Raw genomic sequence first — 21,125 nt, forward strand, 5'->3', positions numbered from 1 at the left:
AAGGTTGTTATATGTAGAGTTTAATCTGCTGGACTACATAATTCAAAAAATGTGTTCCTGTCAAGTAGAAGTCTTGTCCAAGAAAGTAAAATAACTTTTCTGAAGCTAAAATGAGATAAAATTGATGGGTATTTACTACAAGTGCGCACACACACAAAACCCCATTTTGATTTTATTATGGCTCACGGTTCTGAAGTTTAATGTCACATACTGCTTAATAAGTGACGAAAAACACAAGATACCGCATATAAAAGACAGAGCCATGCCACTGCAGCAATACATTCCAATACTATCAATATTTAAAATACGAAACAAAAGATTGCCTTTTTTTAACACCAAAATATCTTTACAATGAGTTTCAAATCTTAAAATTGGAAGAGAATGTGTAACAAAGCAGGTATTGTTTAATGTAAAATGTTTGAGGATTGCATCTATTTGCACACACGGCAATAAATGTAAGCAATATACAGACAGGTAAAATGCAGATCTTAACTGGAAGGCAGTTTTGCACTGATTGAAGACTGAAATTACATTATTGGTTTTATTTGGTCACAAAAAGAAAGCAAAAGTAAAAACCGCCAAAACATGGCGTTCAATTGATCTTCATATAAGATCAAACTATGTTTCACAAGTACTCATTTCGTGATATTCCTGCGACTACTTCGATATCACAACATGGTAAACAGTCTTTTTTCAGAGTGTCCATGTCTAATTCCACAGTTGACTTTAGATTCATCCTCACAAACGGGTTCATACCTACACCAAAGGTAAGAGAGTGGTCGACTGTCAATGTAACTGATGCAAGCCATGGAAACTGCATCTGCCAGTTGTGCTTCCATTCAGAGTACAGTAAGCGCACCCACAATAATACCATTTCCTCAAACACTTCCACAGTTTGAAGACTGGGAGGAAGAAAATGAAGGAGGCTCATATCTTCAGGTCTGAGCTTCACCAATTAAGATGTTCTAAAGACTCTCCCAGACGTCCTTCGAATATTTATTTCATCTTCTCAAGATCAAGATTTGATCAATTTCAGATCAAAAGTGCACATGAAAAACCTTCAGATTTTGTACAACGCGTCCTATGCACAACAGGTTATCTTCCATCAGTTGCAGTTCTCCAAATGTAGTCGGTGAACTATTTTAGCAGTCACTTTTCCACAGCTTGATGGTTTTATCATTCTCTAGTGCGGCTGATGCAATTATATTTTCTGTAGGGTGACATGCAGTTGAGATTACAACATCTGCAAAGAAAAAAATGTATGGTTCGTAATCCGCATTCGATCTTGACTTGTAATACATCCTATGAAAAACAGTGTTCAAATACTTCATGCACAGATATGGTAGTCAATATATATACCATCCCATAACTGAAATCACCACCCACATAAGTGTAAACAATCTCAAATTTCAACTACATTCAGTACTCCATTTCTCCTAACCTACGGCCGCACTCAACAAACACAAATGCAAGAAACCAGCCTGGCAAAGGCCATTGGTCTGGTTTGAATGTGATAATTCATACAACATAAGCACAGAAAGTCAAATCAAAGATTACAAGTCAATTCTTTCAAAATATTTTCTGGATTCCTATTTCCTCATGATTCAGTATCCTTGCTTGTTTTTCAGCGCGTTCCCATCTACATGGTCCAAGCAGTCGAGTGGCTTGGACCATGTAGAAAGTGGAGTCCAGAAAAAATTTGGAAAGGACGCACTGGCTGATGAATGCTTCACTTGTTCTCAAGACATACAACCAGTGAGCCCTGAAGAAGTCTTGTAAAGAGACTAAACGCATTGGTGAATTTTTGTGGCTACTAATGGAGAACTGGTTTTATTATAAGAAGAGAAAGAAGACATGAACAAAAAGGAACTGTTAGAATTGGTGGGTCTCCAGTTGGCAGAGGCCAAGGCTTCTTGACCAAATAGGGACCCTCTCCTCCAGTCAGGGCAAGGTGGACACACGTTAGTAGATAATCCCTGCTCACCCCCTTGGTAGCTTGGCAGAGCAGACAGGCTTATCACCAGGGCAATGTGTAAAGTATTTGCACAAACACTTTCAGTAATTATAATGAACACCACAAACGGACACCACACAGGTCTGATATAAAAATAATATTTTTATATATTTTTAGGCAGACTTAAAACTGACAAACCAACATAAAATATGCTTCTTGAAACAAATGTATTCTTCTTGTGGAAAGTGTTCTTCTAAAGTAAAAAGAGTCTGTTGCAAAAGATTGTGCAATTCAGAATGCACGATGTAGCCACCACTGTGGGATTTCTCAGGCTCTCTGGCGCCCCTCCCCTACTCCGGAGTTTGATCAGGACTGCCCCCGGTAATTGTGTGGCCCGTTTGAGCCTCTCAGCAGGAGTCCCAGTACCGCGCTGGTCTGGCGCCTGGTACCGGACTCTGGGATGGAACGAGCAACGAAGGGTGGAGGTAGGGGGCGGCGTCCGAGTGCCCCCGTAGGTGCAGGCACTGGCTGTAGAGCCGCGGGCCAGAGAATACAGCAGGCGTCCCGTGGGCAGTTAACCCGGTAAGGCGCTCGGAGACACAGGGGGCAGTGCGCTCTTACAGGGGAGATCGGTGGTCTTGGGTCCCTGGGGGCTCCGTCGGTCCCGGCAACTGGGCAGCCAATCCGCGAGGGGCTCTCGGAGATTCCGATGACGTGGCGATGATTCGGCCACTCCCAGCGCAGCTCCCGGAAAGTCCTGGTGACGCTGGTAGCCGGGGAACGCTGAGCCAATCCCTGCGCGGCGATTTGGGCACTTTGCCTTCGGCGATCTCGACACTGGGGGCACCTCGGGACGCCGGGTTTTCACAGCTAGAGGCAGGGGCCTACGGCGCTTCTGTGAGGATGCAGAAGAGCGGCCACCCTGGCCCTGGCGGTGCCTCGTGTGGTTGAGCTGGGGGGGGAGCGAGCATGAGCCGGCAGAGTTTCTTTGTCCCTGAACTCTGGGATCAGGAGGCTCGGTCCTGGGGAATCTTTCTCTTTGAAGCAGGGAGGCAGGGACATCCGTCATCCAGCAGACAGGGGAGCCGGTATCGTAAAAGGCAGGGCACAGCCCAGCACCACTCCTCCCCCTAACCTTCTGGGGCAGCCAGCTATCATCCCACTGCTGGAGCTTTCCCAGACCCTGTCACACTCCCTCTAACTCGCACACCCAGGCAGGCCCACAGACAGACTGAACAAGAAAATAGCCACTTTCTAAAAGTGCTAATTTCAGACAACATTTAAAGAACACCTATGCTAAAAGATATATTATGGATTTCTGAATCCTGAGAAACCAGGTTTGGATTTTCTATCTTGTTCCTGGGGGAAGATAGGCAGGTACCCATGGGCCCCCACCCCCTCATTCTGTCCTATGGGCAAGGTGGCCTTGCTGCAGTGAAAAACGAATTTGGCAGTAATCCACTACCAGCATCTAAACCAGCAAAACGTAATCCAGCATAGAGTAAAAAAAAAACACCATAGGAGGTAGAGATCAAACAGTCAGGGAAAACCATGCCAAGGATGCCAGGTCTAACAGGAACATTAAGAAAACTGAAATGGTGTGTGCATTACATTTCAAATCATAGCTTAAGGTGGAATTTGGTGACATAGCTGAGAATATAGGTGAAATGCATTGCGTGGGGACTTGTTGATAATTTGTTATGAGTATTTGTCTCTCACCGGATGCGATTTGTTTTGTTCTCCCATAATGCCATTTGTTCCCTGGTCGCCTTTGGGTTCATCGACGCAGAGACTCCATAGGCCTTTGAGTCATGCCTTGACCCCAAGCACCGCAGCCAGACATTTGTCTGCAGCAGTCCATACAGGGCTTAAAACCGGTCTGTTTAAGTGTTGACATCAGTTGCACAGGAAGACATTTTCGATTTTTCAACTAAATTTGTACAGAGACAAGATGGAGCAATGGATCTGCATCTGGAGGTACAGTAAGAAAGGAACTGACATCAGCTGACGGAAGTGGTGCCTTTATATGCCCTGCACTTAATTTACGGAGCGGCATTAGTGGGAAGTCAAATTGGTCCCACATTTCAGTGCTCTGAGGTACAGCTGAAAAGTTTGCGGGTCCAGTCTAACGCCTGGGAAATAATCAAAAGATGAGGAATCTGCGGATAGAAGTCTATCACAATGAGTAGTCCTTGAACAGTAAGTACTTGTCAACTGGAAGTTTAACACCTCAACATGCCATTCATTGGGAAACATCTTTACGGATCCCATTAAAAGCCATGTCTGCAGTAAAGTTAACACTATTGGAGGAACTGTTCGTTGTGGCCAGGGCAGAGCATATGTTTGCACTAGAGACAATTTTCTCTCTGCAGCTAGCTCCTCAACACTCTTGTAAGCATCAGGGAGGTGGTGGTGGAGTGCCTCCATCTCGTCCCTGTGAAGAGGGTCATATTTGGGCAATAAAGCCATACAAATCTGCATTAGGCCACTGAGTGGTAGCAAGGATAAGTTACTTACCTGTAATCCTAGTTCTCTTCCAGGGGTATCCTCATTAAAGTCATAAACAAGGAATATTCCCGCTCATGTGCGGGACCCCGGAAACAATATAAAAATATATATGTAAAAACACATACATCTCGCTCCCTATATATGTACGTACATATATTATTTTTCTCACACAAATGCAGCCCCAAAACCAAGGTTAGACAATGTAAACACATATATATTTATATATATACAGCAATTGGTAAGGAACGAAAAACACATTAGGTCAAATAGTCCTTGAACTTTGTGTTTTAATGAGTAAAACCACTCATAAATCCTGAAAATTGCTCATAAAAGACATTGTCAGCCATAGGCTGCATTGAGAAGCAATAACACAGAAACTGAAAGCATTTTCAGCTAAAAACTGGCACCGTGCCTTTAAGGCAGCCATGACCCCAAGCTTCCCATCATGCCTCAGGGGTGACAGTTAGGTCAGTTGTTCTTTGCACAGCCCTGAAGTCAGGGCTAAACCACAAGTCAGAGACGTACAGCTCTCATTTACCTGGGGAGGCGGGTGGGTTGCTTATGACTGATGAGGATACCCCTGGAAGAGAACTAGGATTACAGGTAAGTAACTTATCCTTCTCTTCCAGGGGATCCTCATCAATAGTCAAGCACTGAATAGAATAGCAAGCCCATCAACCACCTGCAGGTAAATGAGAAGTACATTACCCAACCGAAAAAGACTAATCATAACAGCCCAAAACGTAGCTGTTAAACAGATTCCGCAAGGAGGCCTGGCCTACCTGGGTATCTGCTCTAGTGTCCGACTCAAGACAGTAATGTCTGGTAAATGTATGGACGGACCGCCAGGTCGCCGCCTTACAGATCTCAGACATGGGCACATTACGGAGAAAAGCCGCAGTCGCAGCTCTACCTCTGGTGGAATGCGCTTTAGGAGAAAACCCAATAGGTTTCTGCGCTAACTGGTAAGCAAGCCTGATACACGAAACGATCCACCTGGAAATAGACCGTTTCGAGGCTGCATGACCTGTTCTGATCGATCCATAGTTAACAAACAGTTGATCAGAGTGACTAATAACCTTGGACCTATCCAGACAGAATTTCAAAACTCTCTTCAGGTCCAAAGAATGCAGAGCCCTCTCAGCTGGAGTAGAGGGATTGGGAAAGAAAGTGGGCAGAGAAATGGTCTGATTTACATGAAAATCAGACACCACTTCAGGAAGAAAGGACGGATGTGTCCTTAGTACCACTCTATTCAAATGGAACACAGTATACGGTTCTGAGGAACGGAGAGCTTGAATCTCGCTCACCCTATGAGCTGACGTGATTGCCACCAAAAAAGCTGCTTTCCAGGAAAGATGCTGCAAAGTAGCTTTATGAATGGGTTCAAAAGGAGGACCCATTAGCTTTGATAGCACCAGGTTCAACACCCAGGGAGGAGAAGGGGGACGCACTGGAGGGTACACTTTCTTCAGTCCCTGCAGGAAGTCTTTTACAGCTGGCAATTGAAAAGAAGAGGTTTGTGAATGTGACCGCCTGTAAGCTGTTATAGCAGCCAAGTGCACCTTAATAGAATTAAACTTTAAACCTGCTTTAGCCAGATACAATAAGTAAGGAAGGACTGCCTCTTCCTGACTCTGAATAGGATTACGACCATTCGTCATACACCACATATAGAATCGCTTCCATTTGCATGCATAAGAATGTCTAGTGGAAGGACGTCTCGCCTCTTTTAGGATGGACATGCAGTCTTGCGGCAGTACTAGATGGCCGTATTGTATGACCCCAGAAGCCATGCTGCCAAGCTCAGTGACAGAGGTTGGGATGATGGACCCTCTCGTTCATCTTGGATAACAGGTCCTGCCTGCATGGTAGCCTCTTGTGAGGAGTCACTGACAGGTGAAGCAGGTCCGTGTACCACAACGGCCTCGGCCAGTCTGGGGCGATGAGGATCATCGTCGCGCACGAGTGTGTCAGCTTGCTCACCACCTTCGGGATCAACGGGAGGGGTGGAAAGACGTACACAAATTCCCCTAACCAGTCTATCAAAAGAGCATTCCCTCTCGATCCTGGCCGGTAAAACCTGGAGGCGAATTCTCGGCATTTGGTGTTTTGGTCGTCCGCGAACAGATCTATGGTGGGACGACCCCAGGACTGGAAGATGTCTTCTACTACTGTGTCGTGGAGGACCCAGTCATCCCGGTCGTCGAAATGACAGCTTAGAACGTCCGCCCTCACATTCTGCTCTCCTAGGAGGTGGACTGCTGTGACGGACAACTTGCGAGCCAGAAGCCAATGCCAGATGCGTTGGGCTTCCAATGACAGAGTCCTTGAGCGTGTTCCCCCCTGTTTGTTCAGATAGTACAGACGGACAACACCACCACAATGTACTAACGCTGAAGCTTCTTGAATCGAAGGAAGGAACGCTTTGAGAGCTAGGTGGACTGCTCTCAACTCCAGCATGTTGATGTGGTAGGTACTTTCTTTGGGAGACCACAGACCCTGCACTTGTAGCTGACCCATGTGCGCTCCCCAGCCTAACAGAGAAGCATCTGTGATCAATGATTGCACAGGAGGAGGTTGATTGAACAGAACTCCCACCTGCATATATTGCTTCTTGGTCCACCATTCAATGGACGCTCGAGCTGCATTTGATAGAGTAATCTGGTCGTCCCAGCGAGCTGACTGTTGGTCCCATTTGTCCTCCAGATCCTGCTGAACAGGAAGCATCCGAAGTCTGGCATTCTGGACCAGGAAGATGCAGGATGCCATCAACCCTAGCAGGGAGGCAATTCTGCGCACTTTCTGAGTCTTGCTGCGAAGTACCTTCTGACATTTCAGAGTTATTGAACACGGTCTCTCCTCCGAAGGAAACACTCTTCCTACCTCTGAGTCTAGCATATCTCCTAGGAAGTGAATCTTCTGGGTGGGCTGAGAGAGTGACTTGCTGAAGTTGAGATGTAGCCCCAGTCGCTGGCAGAGCTCGATGCAAGTCTGGAATTGACTCCTTACACTGTCTGGGGAAGGACCTTTCAACAGCCAATCGTCCAGGTATGGGTATACGAAGACCCCCCTGCGGCGTAAGGCAGCTGCTACCACTGCCACGCACTTCGTGAACACCCGGGGAGCCAACTTCAACCCAAACGGAAGGACCTTGAACTGGTAGTGGGAGGTCCCCACCCGGAATCGAAGAAATCTTCTGTGACTGGGGTGGATCGGGACATGAAAATAGGCATCTTGCAGGTCCAGCGAACACATCCACTCTCCTTTCCTGAGATGTGGATATAATTGGTGAAGCGCTAACATGCGAAATCTTTCTTTTTTGACATGCAAGGTGAGTGTTCAAGTCCAGAATGGGTCTGTATTCCGCCTTTTGGCCCTTTTTTCTGACCAGAAAATATCGGGAGTACACTCTTTTTCCCCTTTTATCCACTGGAACTCTCGATGGCTGACTTCGAGGAGAGTAGTTATTTCTTTTTCCAGAAGGTGTAGTTGGTGACTCGACGTTGGCATCGGGGGAACAGGTGGAGGCGGGTGACTGAAACGAAGACAGTATCCATTATGAAGTGTAGTCAACACCCATCGATCTTTTGTGATGCTTTGACACTCTATTAAATGCCCTGCGATGCTTCCCCCCACTGGAGCGGTCCACGGCGCTGGGGAAAGGAAGGCCTCATTGTTTGGACTGGGCTTTGTTGGAATTGTTGCCCTGGCGTTGATTCCCTCCTCCTCTGGGATTACACTTGCCTCTGTACTGGGACTTTTGCTGTCCCTGCTGGTCGGGACTCTTCTGCCAGTGCAGGGTTTGAACCCGCTGTTTTGAAGAGCCTTTGTTGTAGGAGCGATATTTCTTTTTGAACTCCTTTTTCTTCTCAAGCCCTACCGCTTTGAGTGTGTCCAACTCTGCCTTCATACGTTGCATTTCATCATCCGTACTTGCCCCAAACAATGAAGTCCCGGAAAAGGGTAAGTTCAAGATCCTCGCCTGAGCTTCTGGTTTCAAAGCAGTCAGGCGCAACCAGGATGATCCCCTTGCTGATATTTCATGTGCATAGCCATGAGCCGCGAGGGTAGCTCCGTCCGCTGCGGCACTAATGACTTGATTGGAGACTTGGCTGCCTTCCAAATCTTGTGTCTTGCTCTCCTTGTCTGGAGGAGGAAGAGACCGCACTGGACTTTTTCGCCGCTGCGATAATTACCGAGTCCGGGGGCGGATCAGTTCTGAGAAATAGAGGGTCCTCCTTTGGCGACCTGTACTTCTTGAGGATCCTCGCCGGAGCAGCTTTTACAGTTGCTGGAGTGAGAAACACCGCCATCACCGGCTATATAATCCCAGGTGGCAACGGGACGTAGGTGCACCTAGGGATATTTTCTCCAGGGAGCAGGGCAGCTGGATGCAGGGGTGTCTTTTGAGGTCAGATTTCACCTTACTGGGCCACTCTAGGTTGGGGGGTCTCCGGGCAGAGGCTGCAGGAGACATCGGGGAGTCCTGAAGGGGTCAACCCACATTGGACTCGGACTCTGCAGCGGTGGGGGACTTTGCTGGGATCGGTGGCCCACTCAAACTCTGACCACAGGCGAAGGGTGCAGTGGTGGTTCCAGGCATCGGGATTCTTTGTTCTCGGCAGGCTCAGAGTTTATCTTGGGAGTTTCTTTTGAACAGAGCTGCTGTTCACTGGAGATCCGGTCTTTGCTGAAGGCTATCAGTCCTCCCAGGGTTATGCAGGTCGCTGGTTGCAAGACAAGGCGACTCTTGGCGCAGGATCTACGGAAACTGCAGACTGGCCGGAATATGGCATCATGTACAGTACAGCGACTTACGGGACCAGTCTCCAGGAGTTAAGGTGAGTGGTGGGCAATGTCCAAAGGAGCACCAGTAGAACACCACCAGCAGCACTAGGGCGGCTGGGTGCAGGAGTTAAAAACGGAGTTGGGTGCCCAATGTTACTCTATGGGGATCAGTCTTAATGCAAAGTGGCTGCAGGCTAGGATTGGGAAGCCAGTCAGGATGAACCAACAGGGGGGCTCCGGCCTCACGATGCTCAGGGATATAGGGACACATTTGGTCCTCGTCTCCACTGCCCAGGGACGACTGGTGCAGAGGTGTCCTTAAGGGTCGGGCTTTTCTTACTGGGAGCAGTCGCTCTAGAGGGAGCCTGTGTGCACTCCTTCACTGGAGGGGTGTGGGACCACAATGATTCTGGTGTCTGACTTCTGCGGTCACAAATTCCACTCTGGTGTCTTTAGGTTTCTGCAGGATGCAGGGAAGCTGGTCCGCTACTTCTCAGGAAGTCTTGGCTCCTGGGGCAAGTGCTGGCAGGTCTCCCGGGCTTTGGGGACTCAGCAGCTGTAGGACAACTCCTCTTTTGGTGCAACTATCGAAGTCAGCAGGCAGACCAGTAGAGTTGTTGCCAAGTCAGTTGATGGTTCGTCTGTTCTTGCTGTGCAACTCATCACGCTCGTTGTCTTTCAGGTCATCAGGATCTGATTTTCTGGTGCCAGTGACTAATCTAAATACTTAATTTAGGGGAGTGTAAGGAGGTAGCCAATGGGCAACTGATCCCTAGGGTCATTAAGCCCCCTATTTGACCTCTTCCTTAGGGAAGACGGCATAACCATGACCCAGTTTTTAAGTGTATCAGAAATAGGAGCTAAGAGGGAAATAACGGAAAGGGGCTGCCCTCCACTCAACAACCAGCCATCAAAAAAAGCCCTGTCCAAGAGACGTGGATAATGTCAGTTAATTAAATAACAGAACAGTCTGTAAGTACTGATAACCGTTATCCTCCCCTAAATACTTTTGTTTTAGTAAGGGGACGTTACACTGCACTACGTCCTGAGTTCCTTAAAATTAAAGACGAAACCAATAGGCCAACACCTCTGACAGTTACACAGAACACAATAACAAAGTGTCTGACACCCTTAGTCAGTATCGAGTGTCCATCATCAGATTGGACCAAGTTCTATTTAGAAAAAATGTGAACGAACTGAATGACACCTCACGGAAACCCCACCAACGGGGTAACTGGTATGCAATCTCCAGACAGGGCCCCTGTCTCATCATCGGTTGTCATCCGGTTCAAAAAGAAATAGAGAAAGCGTGTCCAAAACAAACCAAAAAAGTGTGTAGAAAAGCGGAAGCAGAGAGTCTGCTAGTGACAATCAAAACGTGCATAAAAAACAACAAACACTTCTCTTCATAATTTTATTCGTAGAGAAATAAGTGTTTGCTGTTAGACTAAAAAGGCTGGTAGCTATGCATGCACACCATAACCTATTACCAACATGTTTCACTGCCACAGCTATTTTGGCAGATTCATCAGGGCTGCACAATTTGCTGCCACTCCACTGTTGGACACTTGTTCTATGTTAACTAAAAACAGCCTGTTAGCTCATACCAGCTGCTACGGGATCCAAGGGGGATACACGAGTACTCCTACAGTGAGTCTCCAACTGCACATAGATTGTACATATCAATCGTTATGTGGCCAGACGAGCGCGTTGTCTCGTTCACCACAGACTACAGTTTTTAAGTGTGCCAACACAAAGATGTCCACTTCTGAAAAGTTGTATCCCTATCAGGCTAGGCCACCTTAGGGGTGGTGATAGCCTGGGGGTGGGTACTCCACCACAACTAGCTATATTTATCACCTGTCCATGTGCCAAAGGAGTGGTGTGGGTCGGCCTCTCCTGCGAGGGGAGTCAGATTCGCATTTCAAAGCCGGAAGCTTATTTGAAGCTCGCAGGCCTAGGAGTTCTATTAGGTCACCCTGAGTGAGGGGGTGTGAACACCCTCTTTCCCATGTAGAATTGGTTTCTTGTCTCCTGAGAGCAAAGGCCTTCACCCTGGGAGGTCGGAAATCTGTCTCAGGTGGCAGACTGGCAGAAATCAGTCGTCCAAGACACCAGAGGATGGTAGGTTTTCATGGGGCAACTCTAAGGTGCCCTCTGGGTGCATGTAGTAATAAAGCCAACACTGGAATCAGGGTGGGTTTACAAAGTTGAGATGTTTGATACCAAACATCCCTATTTTCAGTGAAGCCATCATGTAGTTGGGGAACTCATTTTCTCTAGTGTCCAGCACATGTTCTAAAAGGGCTTCCCTGTTCATTTGCACCGGCAGTAATGGAACTGACCAGCACAGGGATATCTGCTCATGCAAGGATAGCCCTCACATGTAATATTAAGAACCTTGTGTAAGTGCTGTAAGGCATGCTGTGGGGTGACTTACAAATCATACATGCAGTGTCAGGGGACAGGGCACACAGGGAGGTGGGTCATGTCGAGTTTTCTCTTTTGTCTGCACCAAAACACACAGCCTGCAGTGGCAGACTTGCATGTGTTTGGTGAGGGGTCCTTTAGGGTGGCACAATTTGTTCTACAGTCCTAGGGGGACCCTCTTTAGTACCTCGGGCGCTAGGTACCAGAGGCACCATTTACTAGGGGACTTAGATGTGCTACATGTATTGCCAATTGGGGAAACAACTGTATAGTTTTAGGAAAGCGATTTGGCACTGGGGACCTGATTAGCAGGAACCCAGTACACTTCCAGTAGAAATCACAGCATTTACCAGGCAAAACGTGTGGGTGACCATGTCAAAAAGGGCCAGGCACTTTCCTACATAAGTCTACTACATACCATAAGAATTAGTACATGGTTCAACACCAAGTGTTTACCTGTATGCCCCTGTAGCTTCTGTACAATTTCCTTAGTCTGGAGGTTCCAGATGTAAACCAAGTGGTCTTCTGAACCAGAAACAATCCACTGTGGAGAAATGAGAGGAAAAAATACTACATATTAAAACAAGCTTATATAGACAAATGAAAAAAACTCAGTGCATCTATACAAATTAAAAGATTATGACAAACTTAAATATCAGCCCAGGTTAACAAAAGACAAGCGTAACAATATCATTGTTTTTTTACTCCAAAAACACTCGAACCCCTCATTTTTGACGCGCTGGTACAGTCATATTTATATTTGGAACAACTCTTATTCCACTCATCAGCCAATATCCACAGAAAGGTTAGTTAGGGCTTCCAATACGTGAATCTTGCTTAAGTGATAAACAACCTGTCCTCGAGTCAGTAAGAGCACAAGTAATGAGATTACCCTTCTGCATCACAGGATCTTCAATGACCCAGTCAAGAACAGTATCAATTCCATTCAATAAGCTTCAGTCGGTTCATTAAAAAAACAACCATAAAAGCTCATACAGAAAAAGAAACATCAACATACAAAAGCGCAAAAAATTCATTACAGTACATTTGATAATAAAAATCCAGCCAATGGTAAATACAATTAAAACATCATACTTTTCCTTGCTGCAATAGATTTAAGGATAAAAGTTTCTGTAAAAAAACATATCAGGTTCTTGCATTGTAAAGATCAACCTCATAGCAGCATCTGTAGTGAAAGTGCAATATTTTAAAAACAGTGGTTTTAAAAACGCTATACGAAAATTCATATACAAGTCATAAATCAGGAGAAAGTGCAAGGTGCTTTGTTTGGTGTGGCCATCACACGGACAGGGGGAAACTGGGTACTCTTTTATACGTGGAAATGCTACCAAATGGTGAGCAAGCCCGAATCTCAATCTGGTGAGTACATATCTGTGTGAGATTCTGGTTACCTGGATCAGATAAGTTTGGAAACCCTCAATATCTGAGTAACGATTATAAAATTGGCAAGTTGATAAATGATCAGAGTTGTTAATGTGCCTTCTTTTCCTAAGAACAGTATCAATTAAACAGACTGCACAAAAGTCTGACCCACCTGCTACATGATGTGGATTCTAAATCCAGGCAGTGTCCACAAAGATGTGGGTTAATTGCCAAGTGGATGATATGAAAGTCAGATGGGAAGATTGCGGAGTTTAATCACACTGGCAGTTCATCCACTTGTGGAACGCAATCACTTTTTTCCTTTAACAGAATTATACAACATACTAACCGCATCATTATGGATTGTTGTTAACAATAAGTTGTTTAATTGTTCTAAAGTCCTTTTTTTCAAATAATATTGTACCCCTCTTCTAACATGGGATGCAGTAGGTGAGCTCCCCAGCCGGAGAGCGATGCGTTCGTTGTCATGACTATGAGGAACTGGCTCTAGAAACGGGCGCCCTTTGGAAAGGTTTTTGGTGTTCCACCATTGCAGAGAACGATGAGTCCGACCGTCTACCAACACTAGGTCTGTCAGTTGACCTTGAGCCTGGTCCCATTGTCGTGCTAGGCACTCTTTTGCAGGAGGTACTATAAATATGCAAGATGCCATCATTCCTATGAGCTGCATAAACACTCAAGCTGGCAGCGAGTGTTGTTGTTTGAATTTTGTTAGGAGAGTTTGTACACTTGTTATCCTGGCTGGAGAGGGATAAGCTAGTGTTAGTTGGGTGTTTATTGTAGCGCCGTGATACTGTTGTATGTGTGAGGGTTGTAGATGCGACTTGGTGTGATTTACTGTGAATCCTAGGTCGTGAAGCAGTTGAATGGTAGCGTGCGTGTGTTGTACACACTGGCTGTATGAGGTGGCTTTTATGAGCCAGTCATCCAGATACGGGAAGACATGAATATGTTGTCTTCTTAAGTGTGCTGCTACTACTGCTAGGCATTTGGTAAACACCCTTGTCGCTGTTGTGACTCCGAATGGGAGCACTTTGAACTGGTAGTGCAGCCCGTCTAGCACAAATCTGAGATATTTTCTGTGCGCTGCGTGAATGGGAATATGAAAGTAGGCGTCCTTGAGATCTAGAGTGACAAGGAAGTCGTTTAGTACCAGTAGTGGAAGGACCTGTTGGAGTGTGACCATATGGAAATGGTCCGACTGTATGTAAATGTTTAGAGGTCTTGGGTCTAGGATGGGTCTTCGAGATCCATCCTTTTTTGGTATTAGGAAATATAGAGAGTATACGCCTTTGTTTTTCTGAAGCTCTGGAACTATTTCTATTGCATTTTTCTGCAGGAGGGATGTTACCTCTTGTCTGAGCAATGTTAAATGTTCCTGTGACATAGGACGCTGCCTGGGTGGTATGTTTGGGGTGGTAGACTTTACTTCCAGACAGTAACCTGATTGAATTATTTGTAACACCCACCTGTCTGATGTGATATTTTCCCATGCTGGCAGGTATTGCTGGAGTCTTCTCCCGACAGGAGTGGAATGGGACAGGGGAAGGGGAAGGGAGTCATTGGGCAGGGGTGGAGGCAGAGCGGGAGTTGTTATTTTTACCTCTGCCCTTGTTATTGTTATCCCTGTAACCACTCCTTTGGTAGCCCTTGCCATGAGTGGACTGTGTGGGGGCTTTGTATGAGGTAGAAGCGGTGTCTGAGGAATATCCTCTAGTGGCACCTCTATAGGATGAGCGACGAAATGAACGTCTGGGAGCCTGCGACTGCAGGGCTCCCATAGATTTGGCGGTGTCTGTATCTTTCTTCATTTTTTCAAGAGATACATCGACATTGGGTCTGAATTGGTGTTGCTCATTAAACGGTTGATTAAGAATGGCACTTTGTACCTCAGGTTTGAAACCTGATATACGTAGCCAGGCAAATCTGCGTAGTAAAACGCTGATGTTAACAGCCCTAGATGCAGTATCTGCTGCATCCAGGGCACACCTAATGGAGGTGTTTGTTATGTTTTTACCCTCTTGGATGAGTTAGTTAGCTCTATCCTTGTACCTGTCAGGGAGGTGTCTCATTAGTGACTAACTCATCATAACGTGCCCTATCATATCTGGCTAACAATGCCTGTGTATTGGCAATACGCCACATGTTTGCAGCTTGAGACGCAGTTCTTTTCCCTGATGCGTCAAGTAACTTAGACTCTTTATCTGGTGGTGCGGCCTCACCCGATGTTTGAGAGTTTGCTCTCTTGCGTGCGTTGGAAACTACAAGTGAGTCTAGTGGTACCGGCCCTTTAATGTATGCCGGGTCTGAAGGGGCAGCTTTAGATTTTTTCTCTGTACGAGGGTTAATGACCAGAGTTCTGACCGGGTCTTTGAAGACTTCAGAAGCGTGCTTAATCGCTCCCTTAAGCATTGGTAAAATGGAGACGTGGACCTGTGTGCATTATCAAAGGTATCCATTAGGAAGTCTTCCTCTGCAGGGTCTGTATGTATGTCTACACCATGATATTGTGCAGCCCTTTGTATTAATTCGTTAAACTCTATAGTGTCTTCTGGTGGGGAAGGCCTTGAGGGGTACAAGTCATCCTGAGGGACATTTGGGACATCTGGGGTGGTAGAATCATCCCATGGGTCAGGTGATCCTGTAGGCGTGGCAGGATCAGGTATGTTACCCCCATCCATATCATCAGAGCTATCATCCCTGTTGTCATCATCTTGTACTATAGAGGATGCTAGGGAATGCTGTGGTATGGGAGCATGTGGTGATGGCATAGGTGGAGGAGAAGTGGAAGGCAGTCTTAAAGGCGAGGTAGCCATGTCCTTTTTTGCATGCGGAGCTGGTTTGTCCAGTGGTCGCTTCTTTGAGGCCAAAATCAACTGTCCAGTGGTTGGGTCTCTAGCCAGAGTCTTTTGAGCAGGGTCTGGGTAAGATAAGTCTTCTGCTGGGAGTCCGATCTTTTGGTACGGGTGAAGGTTTCGACACCGAAACGGGTTGTTTTGGTTTTTTGACAATGTCCTTTGTCGGGGAAGCAGAAGTCTTTTTCGGCTTCATAGGTTTTTTTCGGCTCCGAAGGTTTTTTCGGTTCCTAAGGTTTTCGGTTCCGGTATTGTTTTTGGATCCGACGGTTTCTTTGGTTCCGGTTGTCTTTTCGGTTCCGGTGGTTTTTTGGACTCCGAAGCGGCTTTGCTTGGTTCCGACCTGGGTTTCGGTGCCGAAGGAGTAGTGGGTTTCGGCGCCGATGGTTTGGACGTCGGCGTAGCCGGCGTCGTTTTTTTCGGTGCCGGTAAGTTGGCGCCGGCACCATGGGAAGGCTGACTCGAGCTTGAGTCGCCTGAAGGCTTAATTGGCTTCTTAGCCGGGCCCAAAGGTGGGGCAGCAGAAGCGGAGTGTCGCGTGCATCCGAGCCCGAGGGCGAGGGTGTGACAGGGGTCTTCTTTGGGTGTGTCGAGGAAGGGTTGGTGTCGACGGTCTTACTTACGACCCGCTGCACTGGAGTGATGTCCTAGACTTCAGAATCTACTTCTTCGGAACCGCTGTCGACGTCGTGTTGTTCTGGGACGTGGACGCCTTCCTCAAAGATGTCGTCTGGAATGGAAGTTGAAGATCGAGCCATTGTTCATCGCGCTCTTCGGTCCCGGATAGTCTTTTTGGAGCGGAAAGAGGCACAAGCAGAACAGTCTTTGGCCTCGTGCTCCGGGGAGAGGCACAGGTTACACACTTTATGAAAGTCGGTGTGGGGAAACTTCGACCCACATTGAGAACACTTTTTATATGGCGTCCTTTCCATGAGCTGGAGTTGAGGCCTAGCTAGGCCCGAAGGCCGTCTACGACGACAGGAATCGAAGTATTCGATGTTGAAGAATAGTGTCAAGTGGAAAAGCGTCCGAAACTTATTTCCTGTAAGTTGGTGAGGATTGCGCGCCGAAGGAAATCGGTTTCAACGCGGAGCGCTGGAAACACATCCGAGCCCAGTGGCGGAAAAACACTATCTGGGGATGGAGCCGATGCTCATGCGCAGTATCATCCAAAGCAGGAGTCACCTATCCCGTGACTTCCAAAGACTTTTCTCCAACAAAACAAACTGCAAACATCCAGGCCCAACACTAGGTGGCAATTTATGCATAGTGTGCAATCTGCAGCTCATATGCCTCGAACAGTTACTTTCAAACCAAAAAACCTTACACAGATCAAAAAAACTAAATCAGAAATATAAAGAGTAGATGAGGTGAAGGAAACTCCAATATGGAATATCAGACCCACACAAAGCCAGACAAATAATTCTACTGTACATTGAGTGGTATCTTCAAAACTTTCTGGGGATATTAATAAGGGGGATTGAATAGAATGTCATAGATACAAACTTTGAACTACAAAGTTATATTTAAGAGTTTCCGTCCAATGCGTTAATTAACAGCCTGACAAACATTAAAGTCTATTTTTTGGTGGAAACTAATTAATCGACACCTGTAATATACACTTTTGACAAACAGAATCCTCTTGTTAGGCACCTAGTTTTGTAGTCTATTCTGTTGTGTGTTATTGGCAATTTATGTTGATAATCATTTATAGGAGCCATTCAATGCATTTCTTCTATACTTGGGGCACTGTAGAAAGTTTCAAGAAAACAACAGACACTCAAGATAGACTTCACAGAATTTATAACATTAACTAACCTTTTCTGATACTGAAAACTTGATTGGTAAAATCCAACACAAAGGCTTGCTAACAATAAAAGCTGTAATTATGGAGCAGATTTTTTTTGTTGACAATGTAAGCTCTGATTAAATGAATGCATTTCATGCTTTATCCTAAGAATTTCTGTTACAGAAATACTTTATTATAAAATATATATGCACTTCGAAGACTAATGAATCCATCTTTTGGCAATAACCTATACATTCAGTCAATCAAACCTACATATTGCAATATAACCAGTTAAGAAGCAATATCACAATATTCTATTGGAACAGAACTTCTCGGGGGTGGGTGGGTGTGTGTGTGTGTGTGTGTTTTAATGCACCAACAGAAGGATGCTAAAGGAGATGAAAGATTGCAAAGGAGTAGAACAAATCACTCAAGTTCAAACACATGGTGAAAGAGATGGGTCTACAGTTTAAGAAGATTACCTAATGTCCAGATTCTTCGTGGAGAGGCAGTAGAAAGCTGCCTTTTGATGCAGAAAACTGCACCCTTGTATCTGCAGAAACACAGATGGTAGTGTGAGGCCAAACTTAGCCTCCTGATAGGATGGTTTGTTGTGACTACTTTTGAAGACCAATCCGATGTGTGGCATCAGGATCCAGCCATTTTCGCCCCCACTTTCAGAAGATGCCCTGTGCCACCTTAGGGTGCATCACCATTAGTTATCCTTCAGGCGCCGCTGACTGAGCTCATTTGTCCTGGCCGTTCAATATCCTACCAATTGATTCACAAACAGGAAAATGCTCTCACGCTCCAGCAAACTGTAGAGGCGCAGAGCCTCTTGGGACAGAACCCAAGACCCTACTCAGACCTGGTTTTTGAATTACCTCGTGGAGACGGTATTGTCATGAGAACCTGAACTAGCCTTCCTTTGATGGAACGCAGGAAGGCCTTCAGAGCCAGGCGAAAGGTCAGAAGCTCCAACAGACTGTTATGAAGCTGGGTTTCTACAGGAGACCAGAGTCTGATCTACACCTCCCCAAGAGGGCCTCTCCAAATTAGCACTCACATCGGTCACCACCCGCAGCCTTGGCTGTGAAAGGGAAACGGTATGCCACTAGCCCAACTGCAGTCAAGCAGTTAACCACCACCGATCTCATGTTGCCATCTACAAAACCTAGATAAAAGGATACAACAGGTTCCTGTATATGCCACCCAGTGTAGACAACAAGTAGGATGCAGGAAGCTACCAGGCCAAGAGGTCTCGGAACCGCTGACAACCAGACCCAGGCTAAAACATCAGGATCATAGCCCAAATGTCATGGACTGACTGAGAAAAAGGCCATTAACTGCACTATATCCAAGACAGCTCCTATGAAAGGAAGTCTTTGTAAAGGAGTCCGGTGCGACTTGGCACATTGATCAAGAAACCAAAAAATATCAGAAGGTTCACCACTTAGGTGGTCTTCGAATGACTATGGTGAACCTGCCTTCAACAGAAATCACTGAGGTGAGGAAAACTGGTACCACCAACATCTGAATGTGAAAGGCAACTACATCCATCACTTTCACGAACACCTGAGGGGCGCAGGTGAGGCCAAAGAGGAGCACAGCAAATAGGAAGTGCTCCTGGCCTACCTTACTCAAGTAACATCTATAAGGCTGCAGGACGGGTATATGAGAAAACGTGCCCTGCAGGTACAAAGACACCATCCTGTTGCCCAGATTCAGAGCAGACAGTACCTGGGCCAGTGGGAGCATGTTGTATTTATCCATTCACAGAAAGGCATAAAGAATACAAATATCTAAAATGGGATGGAGGCCTCCATCCTTCTTTGGAATGAGGAAACCGGGATGGGTTGTTACTCTCACTATCTCCGAGGTTGATGTTGACTTAGGTAAGTAGAGATCACATCTCTTGCAACAAGATGGAAAGGTGCATCTCTAAGAGAGGCAGTGATGTGGGAGGAAGTTGTAGTAGGTCGGAAAGGAATGGAATGGCAGAGCCCTCTTGAACTATCGGGAGGGCCCATTCTCAGCATAAAACCACAATGATGCCTGTGTTGGATTTATTATAAAATGCACTCAGAGGGTATCTTCGAGATGCCCCCTGAAAAAAGACCACATTCCAGTGGTAGGAAGCTTGCTCTGTATATACTATACCAAATTGAAGTATAGTGTCCACAGAGACCAGTGGAACCCCAAAGTTAAGCAGAGGTAAAAGTAGATAGTACCTTACTCTCTAGTTATGGTAGTGTGGGCAAGCAGTACGGCATCAAGTGTTAAGCATTTGTTGTACACACTCAGGCAAAGAATGATGCCACCCACTCAGACCAATTTGTTTGTATAAAATTATTATTTAGCTAGATTTATTTTCTCGAACCAAGAAAGCCTGGTACAGGTAAGTGTAAATAGTACTTTTCAAGGCAGGTTGAACATTACATGCAAGATGAATGAAAAGGTCTTTTGCAGGTTTGTAAATCTTTTCAATACAGTGGAAATTACTGTTGGATTACTTTTGATTGAGTACTTGTTTGTGGGAGTTGGTATTCTGGGGAGGGAACCAGGGCTACCCCAGGGTTAAGGAAGCAATCTTGAAAAAACCTGGGCAGCAGCACTAGGGCGGCCGGGTGCATAGTGCGGAGGTCCAATATTGTCCAATGGGGGATAGGGGGCCTCCGGTTGGTGGCTGCTCACGAGCAGGTCACAAGGATGTGGGAGCAAAGCTCCTGGTGTTAGGCTCAGGGCAAAGGGGAATCAGAGTTTGCATCCAAAGTACAGCTGCAGCGACGGCTGGTGGGAGGGTGCGGTTTTGGTGTCTGGTGCCCTGTTTTCAATCCGGATTCTCCAGTTGCAACAAAGACTGCAGGTTCGGGGACGAAGATCTTCTGGGAGGGACCACCAGTAGGAGAGGTAAATTGGGATGCCTGGAGATGCTGGGAGACAGTAGGTTGGGCCACCCAAAGCTGCAGAACGTCAGTTGCAGGGGTGCCTTTAGACGTCGGGTTTTTCTTACCAGCTCCGGTCATGGGGATCCTCCAGAAAGGGGCTGCAGGCTTTGCTTGGGAGATTCAAGGCAGGTCAGAGATCACAAGATCTCAAGTAAGGATTGCCAGAGAGGTGGGGAGAGGCTGGTAGGGCTGGGGCCAAGTAAGTGGGTATCCTCTTCTTAGTTTCAGCATGGCTTCTTCGGTCCTTCTCTTCTTCTTGTCGATTCATGTATGAGGAGGCAAGGTTGCCCCATAATACTAGATTTAGGGGCGTTACAGGTACATACCCTATTATGCCCCCCTACAGTGGGAGGGGAGCATATGCCTCACTTTGGTTGGCTGGGTCCCCCATCTGCAAGATGGCGGGGACTGAGCTGTGCTTCACCTCTCCTCCCCCACCTGAGGGG

At 46.4% G+C, this 21,125-nt stretch overlaps 1 protein-coding gene across 1 annotated transcript in view; it reads right to left on the bottom strand.

The window, feature by feature from the left end:
• Positions 1–384: 384 nt before the first annotated feature.
• The window catches only part of WDR5 (WD repeat domain 5), a 105,583-nt gene continuing 84,842 nt past the window's right edge, over positions 385–21,125 (bottom strand). Inside the window, exons 14-15 of the mRNA XM_078641945.1 lie at positions 12,140–12,227; positions 385–1,243 (exon numbers count right to left, since the gene is read on the bottom strand). Of these exons, the coding sequence (XP_078498071.1) occupies positions 1,143–1,243; positions 12,140–12,227 (189 nt within the window). The 3' untranslated portion in view covers positions 385–1,142. The remainder of the gene's footprint in view (positions 1,244–12,139; positions 12,228–21,125) is intronic.

Source organism: Lissotriton helveticus, chromosome 5_1, assembly GCF_964261635.1.
Source record: "Lissotriton helveticus chromosome 5_1, aLisHel1.1, whole genome shotgun sequence".
Lineage (NCBI taxonomy): Eukaryota > Metazoa > Chordata > Amphibia > Caudata > Salamandridae > Lissotriton > Lissotriton helveticus.